This window comes from Otolemur garnettii, unplaced genomic scaffold (assembly GCF_000181295.1).
Source record: "Otolemur garnettii isolate 467f Iridium unplaced genomic scaffold, OtoGar3 scaffold00032, whole genome shotgun sequence".
Classification (NCBI taxonomy): Eukaryota; Metazoa; Chordata; class Mammalia; order Primates; family Galagidae; genus Otolemur; species Otolemur garnettii.
The window spans coordinates 7,253,072-7,277,384 of NW_003852427.1; the positions used below are offsets into that span (position 1 = coordinate 7,253,072).

A 24,313-nucleotide genomic window follows, 5' to 3' on the forward strand; every position below is an offset into this window, starting at 1 on the left:
AAAGACCCAACTAAAAAGGAGAATTTCACACCAATGTCACTAATGAATATAGATGCAAAAACTCTCAATGAAATCCTAGCCAATAATTCCAGCTACACATTAAAAAAATCATTCATCATGATCAAGTAGGTTTCATCCCAGGGATGCAAAGCTGGCTTAACGTATGCAAGTCCATAAACATAATTCACCATATCAACAGAAGCAAAAACAGAGACCATATGATTCTCTCAATAGATATAGAAAAAGTATTTGATAAAATTCAGCACCTTTTCCTAACTATAACACTTAAGAATATGAGCATAGGTGGCACATTTTTTACTCTGATCAAAGCCATCTATTACAAACCCACAACTAATATTATATTGAATGAAGTAACACTGAAAGATTTTCCACTTAGAACTTTCCACTTAGATTTTCCACTTAGAACCAGATAAGGTTGTCCTCTATTGCCACCACTATTCAACATAGTGCTGGAAGTTCTAGCCAATACAATCAGGCAAGAGAAGGAAATAAAGGGCATCCAAATGGGTGCAAAGGAGGTCAAATTCTTGCTCTTTGCTGATGATATGCTCTTATACTTAGAAAATGCAAAAGACTCAACCACAAGACTCCTGGAAGTGATTAAAAAAACATAGTAATGTCTCAGGATATAAAATCAATGTCTACAAATCAGTAGCCTTTGGATATGCCAATAACAGCCAAGATGAGAAGCTAATGAAGGACACAATCCCCTTTACAGTAGCTTCCCCCAAAATGAAATACCTAGCAATATACATAACAAAAGAGGTAAAGGACTGCTATGAAGAGAATTATGAAACCCCAAGAAAAGTAATAGCAGAAGATATTAACACATGGAACAACATGTCATGCTTATGGCTGGGAAGAAACAATGTTGTGAAAATGTCTATAGTTCCCAAAGCAATCTACAGATTCCATGCAATCCCCATTAAAATACCATCATCATATTTTTAAGAATTGGAAAAAGTAATTCTTCATTTTGTATGGAACTAGAAGAAACCCTGTAGGGCCAAGACAATTCTTAGTAAGAAAAACAAAGCTGGGGGTATCATTCTACCAGACTTTCTGCTATATCAGGCCATAGTGATCAAAACAGCATGGTATTGGCACAAAAAATAAAGACATTGATATTTGGAACTGAATAGAAAACCATGAGATGAAACTAACATGTTACAACCCCTTGATCATCTATAAACTAAACAAGAACATACGCTGGGGAAGAGAATCCCTATTCAATAAATGGTGCTGGGAGAAATGGGTAACCACATATAAAAGACTGAAACTGGACCTGCACCTCTCACCAATTACAAAAGTTGATTCAAGATAAATAGAAGATTTAAATCTAAGGTATGAAACAATACAAATCTTCAATGAAAGCGTGGGGAAACACTTGAAGATACTGCTCTGGGGAAAGATTTTATGAAGACTTCCATGGCAATTGCAACAACAACAAAAATAAACAAATGGGACTTAATTAAACTGAAAAGTTTCTGTGCAGTTAAGAAAACAACAACCAGCTCAGCACCTGTGGCTCAAGTGGCTAAGGCGCCAGCCACATACACCTAAGGTGGCGGGTTTGAATCCAGCCCGGACCCGCCAAACAACAATGATGGCTGCAACCAAAAAATAGCCAGGCGTTGTGGCGGGCACCTATGGTCCCAGCTACTTGGGAGGCGGAGGCAGGAGACTCGCTTGAGCCCAGGAGTTGGAGATTGCTGTGAGCTGAGATGTCACAGCACTCTACCCAGGGGGAAAGCTTGAGGCTCTGTCTCCAAAAAAAAAAAAAAAAAAAAGAAAAGAAAAGAAAACAACAACCAAAGCAAACAAACAGCCTTCAGAATGGGAAAAGTTATTTGCATATTATGAATTGGACAAAAATTTGACAACTAGGATCTATAGAAAACTCAAATTACTCAACAAAAAAAAGACCTAACAATTCCATATCACTGGGCAAGAGAGATGAATAGAACTTTCTCTAAAGAAGACAGACAAATGATTAACAAACATAAGAAAAAATGCTCATTGTCCCTAATCATCAGAGAAATGCAAATCAAAACTACCCTGAGATATCATCTCACTCTAGTGAGAATGGCCCACATCACAAAGTCTCAAAGTTGCAGATGCTGGTGTGGATGCCGAGAAAAGGGAACACTTTTACACTGCTGGTGGGACTACAAAGTAATACAACCTTTTTGGAAGGAAGTGTGGAGAATCCTCAAAGAATTGAAATTAGACCTCCCACTTGTGATCCTGCAATCCCATTACTAGGCATCTACCCAGAAGAAAAAAAAGTCCTTTATCATAATGACCTTTGCACTAAACTGTTTATTGCAGCTCAATTTACAGTTACCAAAATGTGGAAACAGCATAAATGCCCAACAACCCAGGAATAGATTAACAAGCTATGGTGTATGTAGACCATGGAATACTATTCAGTCACTAAAAATGATGGAAACTTTACATCTTTTGTATTAACCTGGATAGAGGTGGAACACATTCTTCTTAGTAAAGCATTACAAGGATGGACAAGCAAGAATCCAATGTACTCAATTCTAATATGAAGGCAGCAGATGAGCTAATATAAGGGGGGTGGGTAGGGGAATGTGCACGTGGGAAAAGGGAGGTAGGTGGGGTATGGGGGATCACGGTGTATGGCACACCTCTTGGGGGTGGGACAGAATTATAAGAGGGACTTTATCTAACAAATGCAGTCTATGTAACCTAATTCTTTGTACCCTCAATGAATTGCAAACAACAACAACAAAAAAATAAATAACTCCCTCCAGAAAACAAGACCAGCTAAATGCAGTCTTTAAGAGACACATTTAAACTTATCTGTATATTCATATTTAAAGTATATTTCAACAACATATAGTTGATCTTGTATTCTGGGTTTAAAGAAAAAAAACAAACCATAAATCCATTCTGACAATCTCTATCTTTTAATTGGTGTAGTTAGTTCATTAACATTTAACATAATAATTGGTATGGTGCGTTAGGTTTAGGTCCCCCACTCAAATCTGTTGCCCATGCTTACCCTCTATTCACAGGCCATTACATTCCTAACACTCTCCCTCACTTTTCATCTTCTGGACCTACATTCAGAGACCCAGCAGGGTTTTCCTTTCTACCTCAAGATCAGGGTATGAGGATCTTCCTAAGACCCAGAGCCTTCTTAGTGAGGAACAGAGTAAAAGACAAGAAAAAGTCAATTACTTACAGGATTTCAGGTACACAAGAAAAGTCCTCAACTGCTAAGCTCTCCTAGGGATCCTGATGCATTATGAGGCACACTCTAAAATTAGCTTTTAGAGAAAACCAAATAGCTTAGATGAGACCAGAGATAAGAAGATTCTCTGACAGTATGTCCAGTTTTGCCCAGGGCAGTGAGATACTATGACCCTTGACTAACTTTTGCTTCTCTATTCTCCTTTACCATCTTCCTTCATCATTCTGGTGTCTCTTCCTAAGTGCATTTCTTTCCATAAAGCTCTTAATGTTTTCTGTTTTCACTCCCAAGATTTTTGAAGTGAGCAAATTCTCTGAGTCTATGCATTCCCCCATAATGCTGTGTGAGAAATAGATCATTGGTGTTCGCTAAATCCCAAACACATTCCAGAGCTGTGCATCACTGCCACCTCCCTCATCTCAGCCATGATTTTATTTTTACTTTATTTTTTAGTAACTAGACACTGAGCCATCAGCCATGATTTTAGCACAGCATAGCTGCATCTCATTTGTGTTACTTATAGATAATCCTCTAAATTATTAAAAAGTTATTTCCAGCCATTCTTGTAAAATGCACTTATCTTTCCAACTAAACCATGGAAAATCACCAATCAGAAATCCTTGACAATTTTTCAAAAAGTCCTACTGAGTTTGTGTTTAATCTATCTGTATGGCTCAGACATTTCATGTGTACATCTAAAATTTTACAGTTGGTGGTGATGGTTGTACTCTGAAATATGCCATCAAAAATTTCTTTCCATTTATGTTGATATTACCAAGTAACAGTTTAAAGTGAAAATATATATACTAGGAAAATCATATTAATTATATAAATTCTGCCCAAAGAATTGTCTGTTTTAAAATATAACTTATTTTCCTTGTTTTTTATCTATAATTGCTGCATGGGAATGGAGGGCTTTGGTACTGAAGGATCTCCCTTTCCTTTTTGTAACTCACTTTATTCTTTCTCCTCTTATTGTCATATTCCACTGTAAAGTGAACAGCAACCATAAAGATGATCCAAAGTTAGTAATTTTTCGAAGGACCATCCCAAGTATGACCTTGTGTACTTCATACAAAGTGGAGTGAGCTCAGATGCCTCTGAGGCCAGCCAAATACCAAGGGGAAAAAAAAAGGGTGTGGAGTGCAAAGAAATGTAACTCAATAGGGAGGGGATGGGACCACAGCAAACATGTTCTGTCTAAAGGAGGCGATTACTTCTCAGCTCTGGCATGTTGCTATCAAGAAGGAATGTGAGCTAGTGCTGTCAGATCTCCAAGTTTTATTTTTAATTTTTATTTTTTTAGATCTCCAAATTTTAAATGAGAAACACAGAAATCTACATTCTTATGAGCAATCTCTGGAGAGAACTAATTCAAATATTTTACAAAATCAGCTGATCTTTGCTTGAAAGTTTGTTCTACTCTTCAGGACCATAATTTTGTACCTTTTGAAATACTGAGATTATGCTATTTCTTTTACATTAATGTTTTAGAGCTTCATTGTTCGATAATACATTAGCTATTAGTAATGTTTGACTATTAAGTAATTGAAGTGTGGCTAGTCCAAAATGAAATGTGTTGTAAATATTATATAAAATACATAATGGAAGGCTGGGTGTGGTGGCTCATGCCTGTAATCCTAGCACGTGAGGAGGCTGAGGCAGGTAGATTGTTTGAGCTCACAAGTTTGAGACCAGCCTGAGCAAGAGTGAGATTCCGTCTCTACTAAACACAGAAAAACTGAGGCAAGGGGATCACTTAAGCCCAGGAGATTGAGGTTGCTATGAGCTATGATGCCATGGCACCCTACTAAGAGTAAAAAAGTGAGACTCTGTCTCAAAAACAAAAAAATTCATAATGGATTTTGAAGTCAGTACAAGCTTATATAAAATATTTTAATGTTTTTTATTATGTGTTAAAATGATAATATTTTGGATATATTTGTTAAATAAGATATGTTATTATAATTAATTCCACCTATTTCTTCTTCTTCTTTTTTTTCTTGTGTGTATGTGTGTGAGTGTGACAGAGCTTTGCTCTATTGCCCGGGCTAGAGTGCAATGGTATGATCATAGCTCAATGTAGCCTCTTACACTTTTGGGTTCAAGGGATCCTCCTATTTCAGGCTCCTGAGTACCTGGGACCACAGGTGTGTTTCACCCTGCCTGGATAATTGTTTTACTTTTTAAAATGTGCTGTTAGTATTTTAGAATTGTATATGTGGCTCACATTACATTTCTATTGGACAGCACCACTCTATTACTAAAAAAAAAAAATAATTGAGTATAACCACTGCAGTTTTAGGCAGCCAGTGTCCTAATAATCTCATCCAGCAGCAGTGAGTTGATGGTGGGCTTCACACTAACACCCCCACTGGGTGAGTGCTATTTACATGTTGTCTTTTCTTATTGGCATTTGCCCATGGACACCAAGACAAACAAGGATCAAGGGTGACTGCTCAATGAAGCAGATGTCTTCTGGAGGTCTGAGGTGGGGGAAACCATTGTGCCTACTTGTCTATGCCTATGTTTTTCCCTTGGGAGTGACAATGGAAAGGGCCATGGGAAGAATTGCAGAAGAACCTGAAGAATTTGGTGATGGTAAGCAGGCTAGCAATAGGTAGGAGAGTTCCTCTGAAAAGTTGATATTTGCATGTTTATAAGCAGTTATGATTGTGTATTAGGGTCACTGGGAGAAGGTGGCAGGAACATGAAATGTGAGTAGAGAACGGACTCCTGTTTATGAACTCTTTGGACAAGCCACTGTGTTCAGGTGCTGTTCACAAAGCATCTCAGACCAGGTGATCTAGTGGATGAAGTTTAGATGGTTTTGGGGGGACCACAATTACATTCTGGTCTTTTGTGAGGTAGGTATCCCAGAGCAAGGAGCCCTGACCAAGGAGGGCCCCAAAGGAACTGTAGGGCAGGGAACTGGGAGGTGATCTCAGCAAATGTTGGAAGCTCCTGATTGAGAAATTGGAATTGTTCTTGAGGATTTTTGCTGCCTGAAAATTAATTCAGTGTTCCAGGTGTGGTGGGTTATGCCTGTAATCCTCAACACTTTAGAGGCCAAAGTGGGAGGATTGCTTGAGGCCAGGCATTTGAAACTAGCCTGAGTAAGAGCAAGACTCTTATCTCTACAAAAAATAGAAAAATCATCCTGAGGCAGGAGGATTGCTTGAGCCCAGGAATTTGAGGCTGCAATGAGCTATGCTGATCCCATTGTATTCTATCCCAGGCAACACAACAAGACCCTATCTCAAAAAAATAAAAAATAAAAATCAAATAGTTGGGATTTTTATAACATTATTTACTACTACTAGCATCTAATGATTATTAATGAAAATTATTTTTCAGAAAATAACCAGTTCACCCCAGAAGTTAATCAGCTGTAGAAAAGAAGAGGTAGATGCCTGTGCCATGACTACTGTGCTGTCTTCTGAGGAACTCTTCAGGACCTGGATCTAGTGGGCTTGGAAAGGGCCCAGGTGAAGCTGCCAACCTGGACTGTATGACACAGGAACTACAGGGGACAGGTTGTGCTTGTTTTCTTCCATGGACAAGGGTCAGTAGGAGAAGAGCCTACTGTCTACAGAAGCAGAGTGGTTAATTTGACAGAGCTGACTTGGGATCAGATATGATCTCTAGACCTGCAGGTGCTGTTTTCCTACCTGAGTGACCCTGGGAAAGTGACTTTATCCCTCTGGTGCTCAGTTCTCTCATCTGTAAGGGGAAGATCAACTATACACCTGCTAAGTATACATACCCAGGCAAGTGCTGGGTGTATATGTGTGTACAATATAAAGGACTATATTTGAGATACACACACACACACACACACACACACATATACATGTCCATACCCAGCATTTGCAGGGCTGTAGAGAAATGTGATATAGAACAGTGTTGTGATTGGTTCAGCTATTTGGGAGAGAGGGACATAAATGTGCAATAATAAATATCAAGGCCTCTGCATGCTGGTCGGCTTGGAAGTCCCACTTTACCAGAGGAAACCTTGGTGAGGAAGGGAAAGATGAAAGCAATGGTGTTGATTTCACTTCAAGCCAAATGCCTATGCAGAGGTAAATGAGGGGCTCAGTAAGCTCTACAGTAGGTGACCTGGAATAAGGTCCCAGTGCACAGAAAATGGAAGATGCACAAACACGATGGATCATGACACTGTGAAGGATGACGGTGTGTGTGTCCTGAGACAGCAGCTGGACATTTGTGTGTGATGAGATGACAATGCAGAAGGATGCCTAGAACAAGTGGCATGTTTGCTGTGCTCCTTTTCCCTATGGTGTCACCAAAGGCCAAAAAGTGGCCGCCTTGGGTGATCTTTCTTGTTCCTGATCAAAAATGGTCTTTAAAGTTCTATATATTTATATTATCAACCTTGAGTCCAGAGAGACCACAAAGGACACCTGTGATCAGGGGTGTGGGGATGAACTCATGTAGGGCCTGGGATAGGGGTGGAGCAGTCTCAGTCCCTGGGAGTCCAGAACCAGGGGCTTCCTGGGCTGGGGGTGTCTGTGGCTGCCTTAGGACCCCAACTAAGGCAGCTGGCAAAAGCTTGACTTGCTTTTAGGCCTTCCCTGTAGGCCCCACCCACAGGGAATCCCTTAGGGACCTTTTTTTCCTTGATAGCTTACTCAGGGAGGTGCTTATCCTTAAGCACCTCCTTCTGTTCAGTAGTACCTATCTCTGGAAGACTCTGTTGACCCTCTCCCCAGCCAGGTGAAGAAAAGGGCCAACATAGACAAGTGGAGGGAAGAACTTCCTTGAGGCGTGAATGGCTGAATGAGCAGGGCCTGTGCCTTGCGTTGTAACTTCCGCCATACCCACCAGCTCTGGAGTCTCTAAGTTGGTCGGTCTCCATGCCCTTTCCTGGGCCCCTTACAGTTACCCTAGCAGTGGGACAGTCTAACTGCTTCAAGGGGTCTCATGGCTCTTTCTGTACCTTGTGGGGTCTCTCCAGGATATTAAGTCACTGAAGATGTTTTTGTTTGTATCATTTTGTGTGCTTCTGTGTTGTTTGACTCTTTTATGAAGAAAGTGTGTTAATTTTATAAATGGTCTAAGCTGGAAACATGTTTTCTGTTTGCAAAAATAAAGACCATGTTACTATACTGGTCCTCACTTGCCCTCCTCCCTCTTCCTTGTCTCTTCATCTTGGGGGCACTATCTATCAGTCCATCACCAGCTCAGGCCCTCAACAGAGATATGACCTTGACCTCCCTCTGTTTGAGTCTCTAACTAGTCCCAGTGCCCATCCATTTCTGATGTCTTATATAGGTGTGTAGAAATTTCTCTTTTCTTCTGTTGTCTTCCCATGTCCCCAGCATGCATTTACTGAATTAGGCCCCAACAGTATAGGGGCTGTCTCCTCTGTAGCTGGCTATTATTTCTCTCCTGGAGTGCTTAGATCCTGACTCCCCAGGACACCTCTCTTGGAGCAATGGATTTCCCCTGCACCTGGGGTCCTGAATTGGTGGTGGTGGGGGTGCATGATTAGTAATTGCAGCAGGACAACAGGTGTAAACTGGGACTGCTCTGGGTAAACCAGGAGTCAAAAGATACAGCTCCCTGCCTCACTCTCCTTCTAGAAGTATAAACTTTCTAGATGCTCAAAGTCCAGGCCAGACTCCATACTAATGACTTGCTCAGCCAGTCACTGAGCCCTGTAAGAACTGAGGAAAAGTACTGGAGGGGAGTGGGTGTCTGGGAGCAGCCTAGAGTGGCTTCTGCTGTTTTAGTCAGTGTTGACCATCTCTTGCAACCCTTGGGTGCCCAGAAGATCCCCCCAACCTCCAGAATACACCCCAGCCTTCTTAGTCCTATCTTTAGGGAACAAATGCCAGGGCCCAGTGAGTAAAACCACTGCTCCATGAGGCCTAACTCCAGTAGGGTAAGGGAGAATGACAATAATATTACAATCATAAAAGCGTATTATTGTTATTATTAAGTGAATTATCTAGTATGTTGAGAGTTTGTAATTTTTTTTTGAAAAATGAAAAGGTAGAGCAGAAAATGGGGCCGAGGGGAAGGCCTCCACTGTCCCCAAATGAAAGTGAATGGAAACAGCTGAACCAAAACTCTTCTCAGGTAAGTCCTTGCATAGTAGCCACAGTGTAAGAGACTATGAGATTATGACTGTACAACAAAGTAAAGTGGCAACACATCCTTAGAGTATGCAGTCTAAAACAAAAACTACATTCAGCATTTGTACTGTTTGTATTGATAATATATTTTTTGAACTGTTCTCTTATCAGACAAAACAAGTAAATAACTATATTCTTTGTTAGGAACCTAGGTTTCAGGATTAGTGACGAGGAAGGCCAATTGCAGGTCCCCAAATTTAAATAAGAGCAGTGTACTTTTAGAAATGAATCAAACATATTAGCGTTAAACCATGCCTGCATAAATCATTTAATTTTAAACATTTTGGCACTTTTCCACTGAAATAGCCCAGTGGAAATGTCACCCCCATAATACATTTAATGCTCAGATTTCAGTTTCGAATGCTATTTTTCTCCCAAAGGAGCCAAGGTTTCTTGAAGCTATGGCTAATTCTGTATCAGTCCTGGGGTGGGAGATACTAGGTATTCCTAGAACACCTACAGCTTGTTGGGCCAGTAAGCAAAGCTTTAAATAATTGGGTCATCAAAAGTACACAAGAAACAATCTTTAAAAGGCTCCTTTGGCCCAAGTTGGGACAATGTGGTCATCTAAAAGAGTATTGGCTGGCATCAATTGATACAGTGAAGAATACTAGCAAGTGTAAATCCTCAGTCAGAGGCATTTCCCCCCACCGCCGCCAATCCCAGGTTCTCTCCCGCCTGACCCCCGGGCGTCGTTGCCCGGGCCTTCTCACTGCCTCCACTTCCCGCCTCTCTACACTTGCCCATCTCCAGTCCTGTCAAGCCATTCCCTGGCAAAATGTTTTAAAGTTCCCTTTACAGAGATATTGCAGACTTGGTCTGTCCTTTGGCCATCTCCATCTCCTCTAAAAGCATGTTTTTTGCTTATTTTCTGTGTGCCCTATTTTATCCTTAAGCTAACTTCCCGAGTGCACAAATCTGTTTCTTTCGAGTCTGGCGGGACTGGACCCCATCGCCAGCTTCCGGAGCCACCAGGCGGGAACGACCTCATTACGTCCACGGTGTCTGGCGCCACCCTATGGTGAGTGCTGGATAATTTTATCTCCTGTTTCCACTTTCAAGAAGGGTCCTTGGGCTTCCCGGATAAAAAGAAGCTCAGACTAGTTTCCTAGAATGAGAATTCACTTGCACTACATCCACGGGCTTGGCTCCTAGCCAGCCTCTACTGTCTCTGGTGGGTCTAAAATTTGGCAGCCACCATCTTTCTGTTCTGTATCCGTATCTGTGTTATGTCTCCAGCCCATGATAAGGGGGTTCACTCTGCTCTCCTTCTCCACCAGGCTTGGTCTTTACCTCACTCTTGGTCTGTTGGTCTTTCCGTTGCACTGCTATTCCCAACCACTTAAAAGGAGACTTTTTTTGATGTATTTTTTTTTTCTGTGTGTCCTATTTCTAGCTATCCCTGGGCTATACGGACTTTTGGGGGATGTTCCTTAGGCCACAGGGCAGTGGGGGGGGGGTGCCCCACTGCTGCAGTCTTGTTAAAACAGTGTGGTGCCCAGCCTGTGAAATTTGGCACTGGAATGCCAGAGTTTTTTTTTTTTTTAAATAAAAAATTAATCATGGTTATATCTCTGCTTATATATTTTTAATTTTAATTTTATTGAAGTATATTGGATTGTATTTTTGTGACATTCTTATTTGGCTGTGGGAAGTTTGAATTTTCTATGTAGTTAAGGTAATTGGTAATTGTGTTTTTAAAAGACTTCTGTGGACTTGACTACACTCTGTTGATTTAAATTAAAATAAGGACAGTAATAATTAATTGAAGAGGACAGTAATCAAAAAAAAGGACAGTAATAATATATAAGAAGCAAAGTCTGAATTTTGACCCATAAGTCAAAAGAGAGCTCAGGGAAAAAAATCTTAAGATACTGCATTTATAGGTAGTATTCATAAAGACTCTGTCAGAGAGTTAAAAACTCTTGACTAGTTCTAGAGTCAAGAAACTCCTAAGTGGAAGAACCATTTTGATTCTTTACTATGAATCTTGATGTAACAATACTGAACATGATGTGTCAAGTTGGTAAGGGAATGTTGAGTATTATAAAGGGATGGAACTTTTATAGCTCATATAAAAGCTATAAGTTAAAAAGCTTGGAAGATAAAAATAGGATTTAAAGAAAATAGAACCCCCCCCCCCAAAAAAAAAACTTGTGAAAGTAATATAGGTTAGACAGATCCAGTAACAGTGGGCAGAACTGGTTCATTCAGCCAAAAATCATGTGTGCCAATCAGGATCCTATGCCTATAGGATTAAGCCCTTGTGGATGACCTGTGGCCAGGGCAGTAGCCCAGGATCCTGAACTCAGAAGGCCACCCTCACCCCCAGCCCCCGTACGCTTGAGTTTATGCTCTGTGGTTGCTATTTTGAAATTCTGAATACTTTTACCCTTGAATTTGTGTAAATGAGGTCCAGTGGGACAACGGAGCTTGTGTCAGGGGCTTGGAGCCTCAGTTCACATGTGGGCCTGCTTTGTACAGCCTCTTTGGCATAGATTTTCAGCCATCCACTCCCCTGTCCCTTGGATCCCAGATTGAACTGACCTCCCCCTTCCTTGCCTGCACTCCGGGACCTTCTCTGCCTGTCCACCTTCCCAGGGGCCTGGGTGTGAGCTCAGGAGGGGTTGCTTGCTCACACCTTGTGATGTTTTAGGGCATGGTGGTGATTGGCTCTACTTCAGGATGGCACCATTCATCTTAGCTTCTCACTGCCCCTACCCAGCTATCAAATGCAACCCAGAGTAGAGAATTAGAGATCCTTGGGACCCCCCACCCCCATATGCAGGGGGTTGGGGCATAAGTCTGTGGCAAGGGGAGGTGCCTGGCTGGACTATTCTGGGCTCCATGCCCAGGTGATGCAGGGTAAATTGGCTGGCAGGTGTGAGGCTGAGCCCACAACCCCCAGAGCACGTGTGTGTGCTATGTCAAGGGAAGGCCTTCAGGCCCTGGCGAGTGGGAGTGTTCTCCCACTGGCTCCTTGTGGGGTTGGGGTGAGGATGTAGGGACAAATCCTCTTTTCCTCCATCCACTTTCTGAGTCTGGCATACGCTTGCTTGTTTTGGCCAGCTCATGGCACCCTTTGGGGATAAACCATGAAATAAGAAGTGTGTAATTTCTGTGATTTTGCACACCAGCCATAAATGTTCTCATATTTGCATTTAAAGTTGGCACTGCACAATATAATGATGTGCAGTAAAATTTATACCAATAACTTAAAATTTTGATATTTTCCACTTAGTATACCATTAAATAGCAAATAAAAACACACTCATGGCAAGCCTAGAAAGAGAGCACAGAAGAAAGGAAAAAACTTTCTACCAGGCCTGACAATTAAGCTGGTGAACTCATCCTAGAAAAAGTGCTACATACCTCATTGGTCACTGTCAAAATATTCCCCTTGGGAAGTTATGCACCAACTTCAGTGCCTACCCTTCAGAGCAATTTTGGAACTCTTCTTTTTTCTGGAATAGCCACAGAGCTGTTGTTCTATTACTTGATGTCTTGAATGTCATCAAAATACCTTCCTTTCAATATTTCCTTTATCTTTGGGTAAAGAAAAAGTCATTGGGGGCCAGATCAGATGAGTAGGGAGGGTGTTCCAATATAGTTATTTGTTTAGTGGCTAAAAACTCCCTCATGGACAGTGCTATGTGAGCTGGCACATTGTTGTGATGCAAGAGCCATGAATTGTTGGCAAAAACTTTGGGTCATTTTCGTCTAACTTTTTCACACGGCCTTTTCAGCACTTCCAAATAGTAAACTTCATTAATTGTTTGTCCAGTTGGTATAAATTCATAATGAAAAATCCCCGTATATGAAAAAGTTTAGCAACATCATTTTGATTCTTGATTGGACTGACAGAATATTTTTGGTCATGGAGAATTGGCTGACTTCCATTGTGTACTTTGGTGCTTTGTTTCAGGATTGCATTGGTACACAATTCAACAGCATTGAAGCATGTTGCACTTTTCCTGCAATGAGTTCATGAACTTAATTGTCAATCCCTTGTATATACTTTTAATATCACATTTTCCACTTCATGCACAAGGGGAACCACAAATCATGTATTGGACCCCCACAAATCATGATTGTCAGCATCTGTGCTGCACAGAGAGGAGGGACTGGGCTTGGCAGGGAGCCATATCAATAGTGGGCAGCTAAGCACCCCACTGAGAAAGGAGCTCAGAAGGGCTGAAGAGATATGGAGTTTGGGGCAGGTGTAGCACGTTCCTTCCAAAAGGACAGGGAAAAGAGGAAACAAGGCAGGAGAGAAAGTCAAGGGCAGCTAGAGTGGTGAGTGCTAGAGTCATCTGGGGAATGTTAAGTGAAAAGATGCCTACATTCACTCCATATCACTTGATGGATCTCTTGAGGTGGGTGTGGTTATCTACCATTCAGAAAAGCAAAAACAAAAACAAAAAAGGAAAGAAGAAAAGGAAAACAAAGCTCTGAGTTATGCAGAAAGAGTGGTTCAGGTTCAGAAACAAGAAGAGGCTGTTTAGAGATGCATTTTGGGACTGGTGTAGCTGGTTTCTTACTGTATGATCCTGGTTAGGTCACTGCCCCAGTAAACAAGGAGCTTGGACCACATGGTCTGGGAGGATCCTCCTTGACCCTCCTGCTCCATCTGTGGGACTGAGGGAGTCTATCCCCCTGTGCTTCAGGCCTTCCCTGCTCCTCACAGCCCTGGTAGGCTGTGGCCCAGATGAGTCACAGGTTTTGCTTGTCCTGTCCAGAAAAATGGACACTTCTCCATGGGAGCTTATGTAGGGTGGACTAGCTCAACATTCTGAAGCATCACAGTGCCAGAGGAAGTGGAGTAGAGGGCCCAAGAACACCGCTTCCAGACTCACATTTCCTGTGTTTGAGTTCTGCCTCTACCACTTAAAAACTGTGTGACCTTGGAAAAATTGTATAACCTCTCTCAACTTCATCTGGAAAGTAGAACTAATAAAATTATCTCCTACATCAGGATGAGCACAGGATTAAATGGGACAATGTATGTGTAGTCCTGAGTGCAGTGGCTGGTGTGTAGTCAATACGCAGTGATTCCAATTGGCTGAACTTCTTGCTGTTTGGCCCATTGCTCTGCTTTTGGACAAAGCAAGGTGATATGTGAGTATTGAGGCCTGTGGGAGTATATGGGCTGCAACTACAGTTTCTGAGGCTTCTATGTTGCCTCTCTTGGTCTAGACTCTCCTACCCCTTGAGCAGTGGTCAGGCCCCATTTACGTTAATTGGTTGTTGGAGCTTCAAGGCTTGGGTGGGTCAGCTATTGCCAGGCTGGGCTGATGGTGCAGCTATAGGAGAGAATAAGAGGGTGAGCAGCACCTTTGAGATCCAGAGCCTTCCCAGCTTTTTGGTGCGAAAGAGAGTCTGACCTATGTGAGATCAGCATTTGCAACCGAGATTTTATCTGAAAGTTCTAAGTCTCCTACTATCAGAGGAGGGTTTGGGAGGCCTCTGGCACTGGGGCTTATCTAAATATAAGCTCTCTATAAGTCTTCTTGATGGGACAGGACAGGAGAGGGTGGGATTCCTGCCAAAGCCACTAAAAACAAATTCCTTCCATAACTGAGGAAAAATCTTGCCACTTTGGATATGGGCTTATCTACTCCCATTGGAAGGTTGAGATGACTTGTGGCTAGGGCACACCTCTTTCTTGTCTAACTCAACAGTGTCTGAGCTAGGACTAGAAGATGTCTGGTCAAGATGGTGGAATGAGCATGCATCAGAGACTCTCTGTAACCTCCAAATCCAGAGGAATTATAGATGAAACACACGTGTGTATGTGTGTGTGTTTCCCACATACTCTGTACCGAGAATGAAGAGTAAGCTTATAGGGTAAGGTGATGAAGAGTAGCCTAAGGGTAGCTTCAAAGCTCAAGTGAAAATGGGGATGATCATGACCCCTGCTTGGCAGGAGACCTGACCCATGCTCACCACATGAAGAAAACGGGCATCTTTGTAAAAATGGGAACTTGGCTGTTGGTGCCCAGTGGCGTAGTTAGAGGAATAGGAATTTTTTTGGCTGACAGCAAGCACCCAAAACATCATAACATAAGACCTGGTCCGGGGTATGACAACCAGGAAGAAAGGGCTGAGGCAACTGGAAAAGTATCTTACAGGGAAGGGCTTGTTCATGGAAAAATCTTCCATGTGGAATCAGCGATAAAACAAAAATGACAAGGACAAGATGAAATTTATTAGAAGATATGCTGTACAGACTTAATAAGAAACAGGAGAATTAATAACAAAAGAGAGAAATAATGAATAATTTGAAATGATATTTGTCTCATGGGAAGTCTCCTATCCTCCCTTAATATTTACCCAGTGGGGACAGTTTTTACCCCGCCAATGGATGACTTTTCTGGTCACCGTAATAGAAAGCTTGAGAGTAATTTTAAATCACAGTGTGAATTCATAATTAAAATTGTCAATTCCCAGATGAGAAAAAATCCTTTCAACTCTTAATCTTAAAAAGTTTCTGTTGTCTTTAGCAGGTGGGTTTTCTTTCTTCAGGGAAGGGTATGGCCAGCTTTTCTCTGTTTCTCTTTTATCTCTTCCTCCTTCACCTACTGCCACTTTGTCCCATGTTAGACTGGAGTTCAAGAAGGGAAGAGTGGGGTGGCACCTATGGCTCAGTGAGTAGGGTACTGGCCCCATATACCAAGGGTGGTGGGTTCAAACCCAGCTCTGACCAAACTGCAACAAAAAATAGCCAGGTGTTGCGGCAGGCACCTGTAGTCCCAGCTACTTGGGAAGTTGAGGCCAGAGAATCGCCTAAGCCCAAGAGCTGGAGGTTGCTGTGAGCTGTGATGCAATGGCACTCTACCAAGGGTGACAAAGTGAGACTCTGTCTCAAAAATAAATAAATAAATAAATAAATGAATAAATAAAAGAAGGGAAGAGGGGACCTGGGGCTACCTGGGCCCAGTTGAGCTTTAAAGGTGATTCTTCCTTCATTAGGCACATTTGTGAGATCTTTGTAAGCCTTTCTGGTGAAACTCAGACGGTAAGTTCCGTTATGAATTTTATTTTTCCATCTTCAGTTTTCTTCTTCAGTCTCCAGTTTTCCCAGATACTGCCCTCTGCTGTGCATTTGCAGGCCAGGGAGCACATATGAAGCTTCTGCATGGGATCTTAAGCTTGGGGTTAAGAGGTCATCTACTCCCATTTTACTCTTTCCCTGGTGTCAGCGAGACTCAGAGCAGAGTGTTCCAACAGCTTTCTCCAAAGATATCCTTTTCACAGTCCTTTGAAATGGCCAACAACTCAATTTTTATATCCTTTCAATGAATAGCAGGTATATTTTAAATATTACTTTTCAGTTTAACATCATGTTATATACTGAAGAGGTAAAGAGAGAATAGGATGCTTGCAATGAGATCAGGAGATTACTGAAAAAGAACAGACAGTTATGAGAAATAATTTTTATTATAAGTAAAAAAACTATAATAGGTAGGATAAACAACAAGCTAAAATATCCAATGAGATATAAAGGAATGAAAAGATAGAGAAAAATTGCATATAGCACAGCATCAAAAGATGAAGAAATGCACAATAGAAATAACAGCCAGGGCAGATGGACTGAGAAATTCCAATGCACACTTAAGAGGAATTCCTGAAAAAGAAAAGTTGTAGTAATAGGCAAGCTTGGAGTAGTAATGACTTAAAAATGTCCAAAATTGAAATAAAAGTCCAGTTCCAAAAAGTGAACTGATTTCAATGACAGAAAATGGTAAAAAACTAAGCAATCCCTTCTGAACACAAAACACCTGAGTGGGAACAAAAATGGTAGACAGTCTCTCTCAGATGGGAGGCTGTGAGCCCATGTCACGCCTGATCACATTTCTTTTCTTTTCTTTTTTTTGCAGTTTTTGGCCAGGGCCAGGTTTGAACCCCCTACCTCCAGTATATGGGGCCAGCACCCTACTCCTTGAGCCACAGGCGCTGCCATACCTGATCACAGTTCAAAGGACATACCAGGCCCATGAGTGTCTCCTGATTTCTTTGGGTCTAAGATAGGAGAATAGAGAACATATGGCTGGAGTCGCCACAACCTTCTATTACTTCTTTCTTTCTACTACTTCTTTATCACAGAAAGATTAAACAGAACTTTTCTTCCTTTAAATAAAAATAGAAAAGAAAAAAAAATACAAAAGAAAGGTAAAGACAAGACAAGGCTTTCTGCTGCTTCTGGTCCACAGGCATCTTCAGGTGATTGCAAGGCACTTGATTAGGATTCAGACACATGGCGCAGCACGTGGTAGGGGCTTATTCCAGGAGTTTCCCCCAGTGTTGGGACTTGGCTCTGTGGGGCCTCTTGCTGATGCTAGTTTTCGGGAGAGGCAGTGATGGGAACAGGGCTGGTGAGGATGAAAGAGCAGTGCCTTCTCCTGTGACACACTCTACCTGCTGTTGTACAGATTTCACAGACTGTGTTTTTAAGAAGAGATGGGGAGGGGCGGTGCCTGTGGCTCAGTGAGTAGGGTGCCGGCCCCATATACTGAGGGTAGTGGGTTCAAACCCAGCCCCCGGCCAAACTGCAACAGAAAAATAGCCGGTCCTTGTAGCAGGCGCCTGTAGTCCCAGCTACTCGGGAGGCTGAGGCAAGATAATTGCCTAAGCCCAAGGAGTTGGACGTTGCTGTGAGCTGTGATGCACGGCACTCTACTAAGGGTTAATAAGTGAAACTCTGTCTCAAAAAAAAAAAATAAATAAAAAGAAGAGATGGGGAAATAACTTTAAGGACTGGCTAGCCTCTTGGCCTCCAATCTTCAGACTAAGTTTATTTCTAAGAGAAATACATGTTTATGGTAAAAAATTTCAAGCAATACATAAGGATATAAATAAAAAATCTCTCTTCCTTTCCTTCTTCCTCTACCCCAGGTTTGAACTCTCTCAATATTTGGTTTGTTTCCTTCCAGATCTTTCTGTCTCTTGTAGATACAATAATATATGAAGTCTCCACAAGTTATGATTCTCCTATCCCACACTCTCTTTTCTCTGTATCCCCCCTTCTTCAATTTGGGAAGGAGATGGGAGATACTCATTGCTTTAGGGGAGTTGTCACAGTAGAGTCAGTGAAGAAATATGACAAATTATTGAGTTTTAAGACAAAAAGTTCTAAACCCAGATATAAGATAGAAAATATTGAACAGATTATGTATTGCCTCAATTCATTTTTCTCTTCTTCCCAACTTCAGACTAGGTAAAGCTGAAATAAGTAAGGGAAAAGCTGAGATGGGAAGGAAGTAATGGGAATAACAATTAGGGTCTCCAAGAAGAGGGCTCCCTCTGTCCTCCTTTGGGATTAGGTATACAGAAGCATGGGGATGGTGTTACAGAATTCTCCAGATAAGGTTTGGGAACTTAGAAGCAAAAGCGCCAGTGACAGACTTTCAGTTGGAGGTCTGGGGAGTGGAGCCCTTTCTCTGGGACTGTAGTGTGAGGTAGATCTCTAAATGTAGGAACCAGGGTAAGGAAAGGAAAACTTATAGATTGCAGTTAAATATAAAATGCCTGATTTTATCCAGAAATAACCATGATTAATTTTCTGCCATCAGGAGGAATGGAGATTTCAAATAAAGGTAATATTGTATATTGGAACAATAATAAAAGTTATATTATGTACCTTACATTGTTTGAAAAATTTGATATCTCTATTTTTTTTGCTATTCAAAATACTGCAGCAGTGACTATCTTTGGACGCTTGTGAGAGGATATGTAGGACATATTCCTGAGTCAGGGGATGTGTGCGCTGTGCAGTTGGATTTTATTTATGCTTTTGATTCCATTCCTCTCTTTCTTTCTTTCTATTTTTTCTTTTTTCATGACCTTTTCCTGGGATGGATGAAAAGGTTAGGATTTCAATTTTTCCTTCTCTTTGCCAAGTGAAAATATTTAAGCATGTAGTGCTGGTTTGTCTATCATCAAAGAGATAGTGAAAGCAAAAATTTATTTTCCACTCTGTCCTTTCTCGCATATCTGCAAAAATCAGCCTTGGCGGCATTGTTTGCTCTTCTGAACTTGACTTTCCGAGGAGCCGGCGCGAGCCCCCGGTACTTCCTAGAAGCGCCACTAGGTGTCAATGTAGTCTTGTTTGGCGCCAGCTCAGGGCTACAGTTGATTTGGTTCGGTCCCCGCGGAGCCTTGGCGTCCTCTCTCGCAAAATAACAAATGTACGTCGTGCAAGGCACTTTCTTTGGGAAGGGCTCCAGGGAGCTCAGGATTTTGCATACGAAGCTGAGGGAGCGAGGGGCTTCTGATAATGATATTCCACGTCGAACGGAGTCGCTCATAGGCAGAGCCGGGGCCTCGCCCAGCTTTGATATATGAGATTATTATGAAGAGGTGATGCAGGCCGAGGGATGCTCGCTCGCCTGGCTGTGGATGTGTATTCCTATGTGGATTGCGAGGCTCAGCGCAGCAGAGATGTCACTGCATGGCGCCAATGAGGGGTGGGAAAGAGGAGAGAGCTGGGGATGGGCAGGACCCAGGATGCCCTGGCAGGGCCGGGCATTACCAGCAGCAATGACTGGTCCTCTTCCCCAGATGGGTGGGAGGCCAGGAACAGAGGGCAGGTGAATATTACTCCTCAGTCCTGTCGCAGCAGGCCGTGTGTACCCTGGTCAGAGCCGCTGCCTTGGTGAGATGGCCGGATGGGGCACCTGGTGTGCTACTCTGGATGCCAGAGTCTTGACCACATCAATGTTAAACTTATATGGAGGAGCTCTTCAATCCCCCCCATAATCAAAGAATAAGAGGACGACTGGGCAGGACCCTGGAATGGGATCTCAGGAGAGGTTCTTCTGCAGTTGTCCTCTAAGCACAGTGGGAACGGTGCTGGTAGACTGTTCCTAAACAGAGCTGCCAGCTGAACAGCCTTTCGGATCTTCTCCCAGGTTCTGCCAAATCTCTTTACCCATTCTATTTAGATCAGAACTTTTTTGTTTTGTTTTGGAATTTTTATGTTTGAACCACATCACCAGCTTGGAATTAAAATTCTGTCTCCTTGCTTTAATGTTTCTGTGCATCTACGTAAGTCCCATAGGCTTGTTATTACTAAGGTCATGAGAATCACCACCTTTGGGACCACAGATTGTTTGCCTTTGGGCACCAGGTCACTGTCTTAGGGCATCCTGCTGGAGTCTGCATTTTGGTCTTCTCCTGTGTGAATCCCACACTGGCATCAAAGTTGCTTATTCAGTTTATTCTCACCTCCTCAGCTGCTGCTACCCTCAGAATCTAGCACAGGCCCTGCTAGGTCTTCCCTCATAAACCTTCAACCCCCAGACCTCAGACCTCTGGTTAGAGTCTGAGTGCTCACCCCAGATTAGGATTCCCTGTCCATACGCCTGTCACGCTGACAGCATTCTTAGATTCAAGTCTGGATCTCAGATCCTGTACTCTCAGAATGCCCTGGCTTCTGCTACAGACTGTCCACTCCTCTTCTGAGCAACGGTAGGTGCTATCCCCAAGGGGTCTCAGCATCCTCCGCCACTTTATGTGTATATGTATGTGTATAAGGCCTTAATTTTTATAATTAATAAAGTTCCCCCAAGGGCCCAAAATGAATTGCTATCCTTGCCCAATGGACAGTATAATTAGTTTGATTTTGGATTCAGTTAGGATCTTTTTACTTTCATTGGTGACATTAAGTTGTTTATCTTTGTATATGCAGATAATCAAAGTAAAATCTGTAAATATTGACTCTTGTTGATATTTATGGAGAGGCTTGTAGCAGGCAATTGTTCACTTTTGAATGAGCGAAGGCAGGATTGTGGTGTCAGTACTCTGTAGAAGGACAGGTGGTGGGTTGGTGGGCTGTGCTCCTTCCCACTCTGGCTCATGTGCTAGTTCTCTTTTCATTTTCTTGCTGGCCCTATCCCTGATCTCTCCTCCCTAAACCTGTGCACTCAGCCTGCTTAGTGTTCTTTGTTGCTACAATTGGCAGTGAAATGGGCATTTAAAACTATGTTGGGTAGGAGAGTCTTCTTCCTGGGTCTGGGACAAACCAAGGCATCAGGGTACTGTTGGTGTTACATTAAATATGCCTTCAGGCTCTACCAGCTGAGGGTAAGGGAGAGGACTTGTGTGTCTGGTGGATGGGGGTATTGGTTTCTTGGTTACGTTTTGCTCAATGTCATGTAGAAGGCAATGTAAATATGACTGGTTACCAGTTGGCAGATTGGCTGGCAGTCAGCTGGGGGATGGGACCAGCAGAAGTGAGGGGAATTAGGTAGACTGGGAATACATGAATTGTAGGCCAGAGAGAATGATGGTGGTCTGGATCAAGCTCTGGAAAAATGTCTAAAACTCTAAGTGTCAGCCCTGTCTGGGACCTGTTTAACTGATGCCTGTTTAAAGGGACTGAGGTCCAGAGGTGCAGCACATGCTAGCCATTGGGGCAAAAGCACAGGGAAAAGAGTGCACAGAAATGGCAGAGGTCTAAGGGGCTGTGGGCGGAGTGCCCATAGTGTCCCCTCTCTGTGTCCTCCCTCAGCCTTTGTGCCTAGGATTTGAAATTAGAGCAGTCAGCATGCACCCTCTTGAGGTAGATGATGGAGCAAAACTTGGCCAGCCTTGACTGAGGACTCACACTCCTTTGAGGCTGGACTTTCCCTGTGCGTAGACCCACCTTTTGGGTCTCCCAGCACAGTGCCTCAGCTGCTCCTGATGGGGAAGGAGCCCTCAAATGTGTTGAGGAGACCAACTGGAGTGATCATGAAGCTTGTCCACGAGGCATTGTGCAGAGACAGAATGTCACTGGCCAGTTAGTACACTCCAGGCCTCTCACATATGGAGACACTAGGCCCAGAAAGATGGATGCTTTCATCTCACCTTGGTTTCTTCAGGCCTATGGGTGCTAGGACCTGGCCCTGGTTGCACTGGGTGAGTGCATCACTGTTCATCACTCAAGTTTCTGCCTTCCTGGTCCAGAAAAACAGGGAACAGTATTATTATTCCAAAATTGCCTGAAAAACTCCAAAACAGTTCCTAAGACTCTGAACCCCCCAGGGAGGTGAGGGTCTTCAAAGGAGGGACAGGGCTGTAGCAATGTAGTTGGGGCTCAGTCTACTGAACAGTGGGCTTCCACTGGAACAAACATTAGGTTGATCTGCCCCAGTTCCTGCATATTAAAGAAGAAATGGCTCAGAGGTGATAGGACTCTTTGCCTTCACTTCTCTGTTCCCTCACCCAGAAGAGTGGGAAAACAAATCCCCTCTTCTTTGGGGAAAAAAGAATACCTCCACACATTTTAAGGCAGTGATGTTGAGGCAGAATCATAACAGACAGTGTTTAAAGGGTACATTCAGCTTAGGCAGGCATGACGTCCTGGAAGTGCAGTTGAATCACACTGAACTATGGAAAACTCCATTCTAAAAACCCCACAAATTTGGCTAATGCATATTTGATGTTCCAGCTTTATACATCACGGATAATATGTGGTATGGACTGAATCTGTAGCAATATTTTTTTTCTTTTAAAAAAAATAACAAATGGCATCCTTTGGTCTCTTTTCCTGTTTTATTTTTTTTTTTTTTTTTACCACAAGTACAATGCACACCGATAAAAAAGATGTACGTCGCGTGTATCCATGATAATAGCCATGGCAAAGGCAGTCTGAGGCATATTAACAACAGACTTATCTGTGGAGCAGCACCTTATGTAAGATGCATTTTCCTCTAGAGCCAAGCAGCAAAGAATTCACCTACACAAGTAGATAAGTGGCCCTTGGGCCCACACACAGCCCAGCGTCAGGCCCTGTGGCAGGGGGAGTTTTCTCCCCTACATAATTGACACAAGGGTAGGATTTCCATTTAGCACAACAGAAGCTAACATGTAAATTGGTACCTGATGCTCTGCAGTCTGGCTGTACTCAAGTAACCTATGGGACCCAAGATAATTTCAGTGACATTTTCCTTTTCTCTGGGGGAGAAGTGTGCTTTCTGCCAGTGTCCAACTGACAAGCCTGGATAAACATTTACACGGCACGTGTGGGCACATACTAAGGTTTACTTAAGTTTGGCTGTTTAAGATGCTTTTTATAAAACTCTTGCCCCGGCCATCCCTAAAGGGCTAAATAATGACAGGAAACTAGGTCGAAGCTGATGGCATGAACTTAAGTCTTCTTTTTCCTGGTGACCAGGGAATCATCAGACTATGGTAAGCAAACACAACATCCAAGAAGGCCTTTTGTGTTCATCTGTACAACTCTGTACCACAGGGATGTGGCATGGTAGTGAAGTGGCACCATTCATTTCCAGCTTCCCCGTCTGATCACAACTTTCTCTTCTCCAGCTCACACCCTTCATCTTACCCAGTGGGCCAGCCGTGCTGTGACTGTAGGTTGGCTGTTCATTCTCCATGTGTGCAATTATTCAACTAGTGTTGATGGTGCCTCTTACCCAGCTCCTCCCGGAGGCTGTTATCTGCCCTAACTCTTCAGTTCTCAGCTGCCCAGCCTTTCCTGGCTTCTTTGCCAGCTTAGCCCTACTCTGGTTCTCAGCATCATACTTCCCAGACCCTGTGTTAAACCATCCTGGAGCCAAGTCTCCAGTCCACCCGTCCCCACTGCTTTCCTGCTCTGTTCTTTATCCAGGTCACTGGGCCTGCCCAGGAAAGTCATGCAGGTCGAGGCAACACCTAACCTCAGCAGGACACACTGAGTCATCCTCTTCCTTTTGGGGCTGCTCCACGGCTTTTCTAACAAGGTGGCTTCATGCCTAGATGCCTCACAGCTTGGTCCACCCTGCTTCTTGTGGCTCAGGCGGTTCTTCACCTCCACCTTTCATATTTCAGTGACTCTGTCATTTCTTTGGCCTGATGGCCACTCAGACGGAAGTTCTTTCCCCATCTTCCACGTCTGGACTTCGCCAAGGAGAGGTCTTTACTG

The 24,313-nt window shown here is 42.9% G+C and overlaps 1 protein-coding gene across 4 annotated transcripts in view; it reads left to right on the forward strand.

The window, feature by feature from the left end:
- IL20RB (interleukin 20 receptor subunit beta) overlaps positions 1-8,374 on the forward strand; it is a 41,682-nt gene extending 33,308 nt beyond the window's left edge. For all 4 annotated transcript variants that reach the window (XM_012805000.2, XM_023513027.1, XM_023513028.1 and 1 more), the window contains exon 7: positions 6,605-8,374. In XM_012805000.2, the coding sequence (XP_012660454.1) occupies positions 6,605-6,715 (111 nt within the window). In that variant the 3' untranslated portion in view covers positions 6,716-8,374. The remainder of the gene's footprint in view (positions 1-6,604) is intronic.
- The last annotated feature ends 15,939 nt before the right edge of the window (positions 8,375-24,313 follow it).